The sequence below is a fragment of the Lipotes vexillifer genome, unplaced genomic scaffold (assembly GCF_000442215.2).
Source record: "Lipotes vexillifer unplaced genomic scaffold, Lipotes_vexillifer_v1.1 scaffold1798, whole genome shotgun sequence".
NCBI classification, from domain to species: Eukaryota; Metazoa; Chordata; class Mammalia; order Artiodactyla; family Lipotidae; genus Lipotes; species Lipotes vexillifer.
In genome coordinates this window covers 738,432-748,405 of record NW_006789032.1, presented here as the reverse complement: position 1 = coordinate 748,405, position 9,974 = coordinate 738,432, and the positions used below count along the sequence as shown (strand labels likewise).

Below are 9,974 nucleotides of genomic sequence, written 5' to 3'. Positions count from 1 at the left end.
GGCCAGGCCCCGAGCTGGCCTGTGGAGAAGGCCCCGAGGGCGGGGTGCAGAGGGTGCGGGTGGGCAGACGGAGGGCAGCTGACCTCCCGATCCAGGAAGCTCCCCCAGGCCTGTGGGACTCTGGCCCCTGGGGACAGGTGGGCAAGTGGCTGGAGGCCTCCGGGTATGGGCTCGGCCCCAGGCCTACACAGGCGCAGACAAAGAAGCTCTGGCTTCGAGGTCAGGAGGGGACAGAGGGACAGACGGACAGATGGCTGAGTGGCCTCTCCTCCCGCAGGCCACGACCGTGAGCATCCGTGTGCCTCGGGGCCGGCCTCCGGCTGTGGCTGGGTGTCACCCTGGGACTCGGCCAGGGACAAGGTGAGGACACGGGTGTGGGCTTCCTGTGTCCCCTGCCTGTCCCCAACCCCAGGCCGTACCTGCCCAGGGCACAGGTCCCCCAAGGGACCAGCCTCCCTCTGGCCCTGAGCCCCCAGCAGCTGCTATTCTGGCGGGACAGATGCTCAGGGGGCAGAGACAGGAAGAGGGGACAGCTCTGCCCACAGTGTCGCTCTCAGCTGTGGCTTGACCACAGCGTAGCGCTCGGCTGTGGCTTTTGACCATTTGGCCTTGCAGCCTGTCTATTTCTTTGGGCTTTTTTTGTTTTCCGGTTGTTGTTGTTTGGGTGTTTTTTTTAACAGTTATTAACACACTGGGTGTGCATTTAATTCCCTCTTATATTAATGTTTTTTCCATCATTCCCCAGACGCCTTTTCAATGTGAAATTTTCAAACAGCAGAATCTAGAGTAAAAAGTGATACCCCCACCCCCCAGGAGAGCCCAAGATGCTGCCTCCAGCAGGTCCTTGCTCATTTAAGCTCCTTTAAGGCGCACATCACATCAGCCCCCTGCCCCCTGCGGGTAGCACCTTCGGCGGCTACACCCTATCCAGCGAGGGGACGCTTCTGCTCCCTACTGGACGTTCACAGTGTGTCGCTTTCAGGGTAACGCTGGTCGCAGTATCCTTTGTAACACCCCAAACCCGTGGGGGAGGGCTGCGTACACCGACACTGGGAGGTGGTGTCCACGTCCCAGGGGCCGTCTGAGGCTCCGATCACCCAGTGAGCCCCCTCCACCCCCGCCAGCCACATCCCTGGTGTGCACCCGGCTCCCACGGGTGAGGGTGATGAAGGGGCAGGAGACTGCCGAGGCCTGGCCTCATGGGGGGTGGCAGGGGCGCATCGTGCAGCCACCCAGCCCGGAGCCCCGGCTCTGGTAACCGCCTTCTTACTGGTGGTGCATTTTCGTGGTTATACTTTTGCATGCAGGTGGTCGGGGCCCTCTGTCCCTGGGGCTCTGACAGGATCACCCCGAGGGGCCAAGTCACTAAGGGACCCCTACAGATACTTGAGTCCAGACAGCACGAGGTCCCTGCAGGCTCTGGGTAGACAGGGGAGGGCAAGGGTGGGGTGGGGCCCCACATCCACGCTGCCCTTCCCCGAGGGTGGCCCCATGGGGGGTGCCCCCGGGTGGGTGCTGTCTCCCAGGCGCCCCACCGAGGCCCTGACGTGCAGACTCGGAAGGCAGCTGGGGGTGGCCCCCAACATGCCAGGGGCGCAGGGAGACAGAGGCTCTTCATGAGCTGGGCTTCCTGTTCACAAGTGGCTTTTCAAGGCCCCCGCTCCTGAGGCGTTCCTGCCTTTCAGCCCAGGCTCCAGGGATCAGCGGGGCCCACCCGGCGGCCCGGCTCAGCTGTTCCCTGCTCTTAAGCGATCATTGTGTCTGCCGTGGGCGCCCCCCGGCCCTGCCCTTCCCCTGTGCCCCAGCTCTGAGGGGGGCTGCCAGAAGAAGCCCATCTCTGTCCCCACTTTCCAAAAATAGTCGCCTCCGCCAAGGAGCTCCCGGAAGCTCGGAGGTGAGGCTGTGCCTGAGGGCTGAGGCCTCCGCTACCCCGTCCTCCTCCCAGGCTGGCCAGGCTCACCCCAGGTCACCCCACCCTCATGGGCTGTGTGAACCTAGTGGTGACCTTGGGGTCTGCAGCTGCGCAGCTGTGTCTCCCGCTGCGGGGACTCGGCGGGGACATCCGGGCGGGCTGGCAGCTGCCGTGCTGGCTCAGTGCCCGCGTCTCCGGTGGGGCAGTTACGGCCGCTCTGGGGAGGCTGGCCTCAGTGCACGGGGGCGGGGGCCTCCCTGGACAGAAGTCTGCCCTCCCGAGTGCTGCCAGGCGGGCCCGGTCCTCCTTCAGCCCCGGGTGGGGCCTCTTCTAGAGTTCCCCCAGGTGGGACTGGCCCCCTCTGACCCCTGATGGGGCCCCAGCTGCCTCGGGGCCCCCACAGCTGGTTGGGGTGGTTGCCAGGGGGCAGCCCTGACCCCAGTCCTGCCTTCGCAGCAAGCAGCCGCCTGAGGCTGGCGGTGCTGCCTGAGGACCGGCTGCAGATGAAATGGAGGGAGTCGGAGGGGAGCAGCCTCGGCTACCTGGTGCAGGTGAAGCCCAGGGCAGGTAGGGGCCCGCGCCTCCCCTCTGCGCGCACTGATGGTGACCACGGTCAGCGTGGCGGTCGCTGTGCCCGGCTCCTCGCGACTCTGCCTCCCTCCTCGCCCCCTGCCCCGCTAACACGGGGAAGCTGTGGCAGGAGAGGGGGGCCCCTGGAGTCCCCACCGCTGTATCCCCGCGCCTGGCGCACGGATGAGGCGCTCACTCACTTGGAAGAAACAAGGATCCTCCTCCTCAAGCTTAGAGCTCTTAGGGCTCTGCCAGTGCCCAGCGCCAGGGCAGACTCACGGTATCAGAGCGCGTCCCACAGGAGGGCAGGCGGCAGAGGCGCCTGGCAACCCGGCACAAACCTCCAGATGGGATGAGGGCTGCGCGTGTTAACAGCCTTTCAAAAGTTGAGGTTTGACACGCAGACGAGCCCACAGTCGTGGGTGTGTGACTGCAGAATTTGCACATGCACGATGCAAAGGGAAACGAGCTCGCTCCCTGGGTGACAAGAGGCCCCTCCGGTCTCCAGCCGCTCTGCTTCCAAGCAGAACCCCCTTGTTGGCTGGCCTGTGGTTTCCTACTATCTCAACTAAACCAAATTTATTTACCTTATTTTTCACATCATTTTTATCTTTGCTGATTTTGTGTGCGTCTACTTATCCCATTAGTTACTGAGAGAAATATTTTAAATCCCCCATCGTGACTATAGATACATCTTTCTGTGGTTTCTCACTAATCTTTGTTTTATACATTGAGGCTCTGATATTAGGTGCATACAAATTCACAATTATCATATCTTCCTAGTAGATTGAACCTTTTTTATTATGAACTATTCTCATTATCTCTGCGGTTGCAGTCTTTTCTCATAGTCTCTTTTTTGTGAGATCAGTGTTGGTCCGCCAGGAAGCGTTTGCACTGAAAACCTTTTCCCATTCATTTCCTCAATTTTTCTTTAGCCTTTCATTTTAGATGCATCTTCTAAGAAGCATAGAGTTTATATTGTTTTCATGTTACAATCTTTGTCTTCTAACTGAAACATTTTCCCACCTACATTTAATGAGGTTACTGATATATTTGGGTTTAAATCTACTATCTTCCTACTTGTTTTCATTTTGTTTCACTGTAATTTCTTCCTCTCCTTTCTTGTCTTTTTGTGGCACTGAATTTTTATGGAAAATTTTAAACACATGCAAAAGAAGAGAGTGTGATGTAATGAAGCCTCATGTTCCCAGAATTTAGCTTCAACAATTATCAACATACGGTCACTATTGTTCCATGTCTCTCTCTCCAACCCCTTCCTAATAGTGTATTATCTTAAAGCAAATCTCAGACGCTATATAATTTTGTCTATAAATATTTCAGTATGTTTCTCTAAAAGGAAGGACCAAAAAAATAACTCTGGTACCATTGGCATGCCTAACTAAAAAGTAACAATATTTCAGAACCATCAACAAATAATTTGTTGTGTTAAAAATCTTCCAGCTTTTGCCTGATAAACATCTTTTGCAATTGACTCCTTTGCACTGAGGTCCCAACAGAGGCCTCACACTGTGCCGTCCCCGTGTCTCCGGTCATGTTCCAGCTACAACAGCTGTCCTCCGTTTCCTTGACACTTATTTGTTGAAGAAAGAAGATCGTTTGTCCGCCAGAACTTCCAACATTCTTTGTTCTGCTGACGGCATCCCCGTGGTGCCACTTCTATTGCTCCCTTACCCCGTCTGTCCTGAAGATTGACAGGTCCCAGAGGTTTGGTCAGATTCAGGTTTGATTATCTTTTGTTGCCAACAATCTTATAAGTGGTTCCGTGTCACTCCTGCTGCACCACAGCTGGAGGCCCACAGCGTCTAGTGGTGGGGGACGATTGAGCACTGTTTATCATCCCATGTCCCCCTCTGCTCAGTAGTTACGTATCCCTTTACTCCTGCAGTGATCACCCAGAGACCACCGTGCCATCCTTAACTTAGCAGCGTGTAGCATCCGTGAAGGCTGCGTTACCTTTTCCCACACAGGAGCAGCACAACTACATTTATCTCTTTTTCATGCATGTTAATCTATATCCATATTAAATCTCATAAAACATTTTCATTTGCGTAGTGTATAAATTCGACGTGAATTTGGACCAGCTCACATGTTTACCCTTTCGTTGTTCTCTTTTCCTTCCAGCATGTCTGGGGTTATTTTTCTCCTGCCTGAAAATGTTTCCTTTAGTAAGGGTCTGCTGGTTACACATTCTTGTGTTTTGGGGGGTTTTGTTTGTTTGTCTGAAAATGTCTTTATTCCGCCTTCATTCTTGAGGGATATTATTGCTGGGTATAGAATTTCAAGTTGGAACTTTCCTTCAGCACTTTGAAGACTCCTTTGAACCTCTCTTGGTTTCTGTTGTTTTTCTTGAGAATTCAGTTATCAACCCAGTTGCTGTCGTAACATCTTTTTCTTTTTCCCTGGCTGCTTTTAAGACTTCTTCCTCTGTTTGGATTCTCAGCACATTTAATCTGATGTCTGTGGGTGTGGGTCTCTTTTCTCCTGCTTCAGATTCATAGGACTTCTCAAATCGGTGTCTACTGTTTTACAGTTTGGGGAAGTTCTTTAGCTGTATCTCCTCAAACATTGCTTGTGCCCCCATTCTCTCTCTGTATCTATGCCTTTTACTCTTTCTTCTGTATTTTCAATCCCTTTATCTCTCCATGCTTAACTTTGTGTTTTTTATTCTGACTGATCTTCCACCATTTATCTCTTCATTTGTGTGTAACAAGCTGTTAGGTCATTCTTTGAATTTCTAACATCATGTTTTGTGTTTTTCTCTTTCTTTTTTTAATTAAATTTATCTATTTACTTATTCTTGGCTGCATTAGGTCTTCGCTGCTGCGCGTGGGCTTTCTCTAGTTGTGGCGAGCGGGGGCTACTCTTCGTTGTGGTGCGTGGGCTTCTTATTGCGGTGTCTTCTCTTGTTGCAGAGCACGGGCTCTAGGTGCACGGGCTTCAGTAGTTGTGGCACGCGGGCTCAGTAGTTGTGGCTCATGGGCTCTAGAGCGCAGGCTCAGTAGTTGTGGCACACAGGCTTAGTTGCTCCGCGGCATGTGGCATCTTCCCAGACCAGGGCTCGAACCCGTGTCCTCTGTGTTGGCAGACGGATTCTTAACCACTGCGCCACCAGGGAAGTCCCTGTGTTTTTCCACTCTAGAATTTCCATTTGGAAATTTCCGTTTGGTTTTTGCATTCAAGAATTCCTTTTTTTACTTTTTTATGGTTTGATATCTGAATTCATAGGCTCATCTTTTAAATTTTCAAACTACTTAGCATAGTTATTTTAAAGTCTCATGACTCCATTATCTGGGAAATCTGTAGCTCTCTTTCTGTTGTCTAATGTCTCTCTTTTTTTTTTTTTTTTTTTTTTTTTTTTTTGCGGTCCGCGGGCCTCCCACCGTTGTGGCCTCTCCCGTTGTGGAGCACAGGCTCTGGACGCGCAGGCTCAGCAGCCATGGCTCACGGGCCCAGCCGCTCCGCGGCATATGGGATCTTCCCAGACCGGGTCACAAACCCGTGTCCCCTGCATCGGCAGGCAGACTCTCAACCACTGCGCCACCAGGGAAGCCCCTAATGTCTCTCTTAACATTCAATCACATTGCCTTGCTCCTTCACATATCCGGTTATTTTTTACTGCATACCAGACATTGTGACAACTTATAGAAATAATTTATGGCCTTTGATAACATTGCCTTCCTTCAGAAACAATTTATGTTTGTTTCTGACAGAGAGTGATGTGAACTAGCAGTTTTGGGTCATCTTCACTCCGTTTTAGAAGTTAAGATTATTTGAAGTTGGGCTTCAGTCCTTTCAAGAGCCAGTCTATCCTCATTAACCCTTGCTCCTGGGTGGAGCTCTTCAGTGTCTCAACCCAAAGAATGGGGAGGGGGGCACGTGCCAAGGACTCACTTCCTCAAAGGGCCTGCCTGTACATCCCTCCCCTGTGCAGGCGGGCCCAGGAACCCAACAGACCTGGGTTTAAATCCTGGTTCTACCATTGAGTAACTGTGTGACTCGATTTTCCCACCTACAAAATGGGGGGATGGTTTTGTGAAAATTACACAGCTTGAGTCATATGAAGCACCAACACCCTCGCCCTCCCGGCCTGTCCGACCTCCCCACGTGGGGCTGGACCCAGGCTGGGGGCCGTCCGCCCCGCAAGACAATGGACTATGGGGCGGGCGTGCAGGTCCTTCCTCTGTTATCCCCTTCCTAGCACCTCAGACCCTAGAACCACTAGGTGCTTCCTGACCTCTGACTGCAGTCTCTCCAGTCGGTTCCACGACTGCCTCCCCTGAGAGCTTGGCAGTGTCCCCTTTGGAATAGTTTCTTTTTTCAGTCAGACTCACAGAGTCACAGTAGGACGTGTTTGCAGGTTCGCTGTTGTGTGCCGTCCAGCCCCCTGCACACGGGCAGGTGGGGCCTTTCTCTGTGTGCAGCCCCCCCCGTCTTCACGCCTCCATGCTGTCCCCAGGGCTGCTGTGTGGGGCATCTGGAGGGTTTATGATCCTCCCTCTGGGGGGGGATAAGTCCTTCTGGGGAAGCTTCGTAAAGGCATATTATTTTGCTGCCGCAGAGATACATTCTTTCTCCGTCTGTTACCCAGGAGTGCAGGCCCCTCCCATCAGGTCCTGGAGAGAGCAACCAAGACCCCTCCCCTTTTCCCCTCCCCCGCCCCAAGGGGAGGAGCTGGGGGAGGGGGAAGAGGAGGCGCCTGGAGGATTTTGCGGCTGCCTGACATACCTGCAGGCACACGCAGGACACAGTGGGCGCAGCACACCTGCAGGCACAGGTGCACACATGCGTGCACACATCATCCACCTGGTCGGGCTCGACAGCTCTCCCCACCCCCACCCCAGGGGACCTGGAGCAGGAGGTGATGCTGACTACCAAGACCCCCAAGGCCACGGTGGGGGGCCTGAGCCCCTCCAAAGGGTACACCTTGCAGATCTTCTAGCTCACGGGCTCAGGGAATGTCCTGCTGGCTCGGAGGGAGTTTGTGAGTAAGTCCCTCCGGGGGTGAATGTGTGCAGAGGAGGCTGGAGCTGAGCCCTGGCAGCCCCTCGACTGGGAGCCCCATGGAGCCTGGACGTACCCTCGCAGGGAGGGTTGTGTGCAGCCCTAGGCCTCTCTTCCCTCCTGACAGCCCCTCGCATCTCTCTGCAGTCAAAGACTTGAAGAGTAGCTCTGCGAGCAGGAGCAGCCGGAGGCCACTGGGGGCAGCCCTGGAGCCCAGCCCCTCCCACGAGGGGAGCCCAGACCTCGAGCCCCCAGTGGCCTTGTCCCCAAGCCAAGACCTGCCCACGCCTGGTGGGTCCAAGCCAGGGGACGGTGAGTGCCTGGGACGAGGAGCGGCCCTGAGCTTCCCGCGGATCCTCTCCGTGCGGCCAGGACGTGCTTCCTCCGTCTGACCTCACACTCCCCAGCTTCACTCAGGCTTGGCTGCCGCGCTCCTGGGTTCACTAAATCCACTGGGGCAGGTCATCTGCTGGGGGCGTCCTTGGGGCCCCAGTGCCTGGTCCCACCACCCTGACCCCTCTCAGGAGTCCCCCAGCCTGAGTGTGGCTGGGGAGAAGTGACACAGCTGTGCCCCGCCCCCCCAGGAGTACCTGGTGAGGAACAGCCCCCACCCAGGGGCCCTGAGGGGGAGGCCCCTGCCCAGCGCACTCCAGACCTGGAAGGGCACAGCCACGCCAGGCCCTCGGCTGGAGGGAGAGAGAAGCCAGGTAAGACGGCCAGGGTGCCAGCCTCCGCAGACTAGTGGGATGGGACCACAGTGCCACATTTCCCTCGAGGCCCTGCAGGCAGGGCTGTGCCTCCCCCATCAGACCTGAGATGTCTCTGATTTTGTTTCTCCCATCAGACTTGGAATGGAAGAAAGTACCTCCTTCCTTAGCCTCACGTGGGGTCCTGGGGTCCGGGCTGCCTGCTGTCTCCCAGTGGACTTGAGGCCAGGGCCTGCCTCCCCCACTGGGGGGGCGTCTCACCACACCTACCCTGCCCAGGAGCCTCAGGTGGGGTCTGGCCCTGGCTCTGGGGCTTGGCCTGGAGGCACTGTCTGTGCAAAACTCAGGGAGCCCCAGATCGAGGGGTGGGGCTTTGTCTTCAAAGAGCTCTTGGGTCCTTTGGACAAGCCCCCTCACCAAACGGTGAGGCCTCAGCCCAGAGCTGGCAGCATGGTCAGCTGCCTGGAGCTGTCCGTGGTGCTGACACAGCGACCCCGGTTGGCACCCCGTTGGGCAGCCTCTGCCCGCTGGGCCCGGGTGTCGTGTCGGCCGGATGAGGAAGGTGGAACCCCCCTACCCCTGCCATAGACAATCGCACAGTGACCAGCACCGCCAAGGCTGATGGAGGGCAGAGGTGCCAGAGCAGCTGGATGTCCTGTGAACCCTCTCTGGGGGGGCTCGGAGGGCCTGAGATGATGGGCTAAGGTTCAAGTGGGGTTTTCTAAGTCTGAGGACACCCTGGTGCCTGTCCCCCAACACCCAGCTGCCCACCTCACTTGAGGCCGGAGTCCTGTGGCTCCTTACCCTCTACCTGCCCCAGGGAAGGAGATGCTGGGCTGCAGCCCGCCTGCAGGGCAGTTCAGGGTCCTGCAGCAGCAGCGCGTCTCGCCCAGCACCTCGCCTCCCACCCCTCCTTCCCCAGCCGGACCCCAGTTCCGCTGCACGTCCCCCACACCCGTGGACATGATCTTCCTGGTGGATGGGTCCTGGAGTATTGGTCACAGTCACTTCCAGCAGGTCAAAGACTTCCTGGCCAGCATCATTGAGCCCTTTGAAATCGGGCCAGACAAAGTCCAAGTAGGTGGGTCCCAGCCCTGCCCTGCGCCCCACCCGGGGTGGTCCTCACAATTCCTGCCAGCCCCCAGCACAGGCGATGCTTGGAAAAGGGAGTGAGAATTGGGGAAGGAGACACGCAGCCTCTGGGAACTAAGGCTAAGTTCCCACCTGGACAGGCAGGGGTGGGGTCCCGACCTGCACTGGAGGGACAGCTGGCTCCTGGGGGGACATTGTGTGGAAAGCGAGGCTTTGCAGATGTGCCTCCCCGGTGACCCGGGCGAGGCTGTGTGTGTCCTGCCCACCTGCTGTGTGCCCTCCCCTCCCAGCCTGGCTCAGTACAGCGGGGACCCCTCCCCTTCCAGGCCTGGCTCAGTACAGCGAGGACCCCTCCCCTTCCAGGCCTGACTCAGTACAGCGGGGACCCCCAGACCGAGTGGGACCTGAATGCCCTTGGCACCAAGGAGGAGGTGCTGGCCGCCGTGCGCGGCCTCCAGTACAGAGGGGGAAACACGTTCACAGGTCTGCCTGGCCCCAGCCCCACCCTCGGGGTCTATTCAGGTCTTGTCCTGAGGTCGGCTGCCCTCACACCTTCCCAGATTTGGAAACGTGTTCTGAACCACGCCTGAGAGCTGTGTATTCACGCCTTTGCAAAGGACAAGTCCACCTCGTTCATCCATGGTGAACGTGGTGTGCTGGGCAGTCCTGCT

The 9,974-nt window shown here is 56.5% G+C and overlaps 1 protein-coding gene across 1 annotated transcript in view; it reads left to right on the top strand.

The window, feature by feature from the left end:
• Positions 1-1,979: 1,979 nt before the first annotated feature.
• COL20A1 (collagen type XX alpha 1 chain) overlaps positions 1,980-9,974 on the top strand; it is a 26,123-nt gene continuing 18,128 nt past the window's right edge. Inside the window, 6 exon segments of the mRNA XM_007462275.1 lie at positions 1,980-2,109; positions 2,369-2,479; positions 7,345-7,488; positions 7,652-7,795; positions 9,134-9,292; positions 9,667-9,786. Coding sequence (XP_007462337.1) covers positions 1,980-2,109; positions 2,369-2,479; positions 7,345-7,488; positions 7,652-7,795; positions 9,134-9,292; positions 9,667-9,786 — 808 coding nt within the window.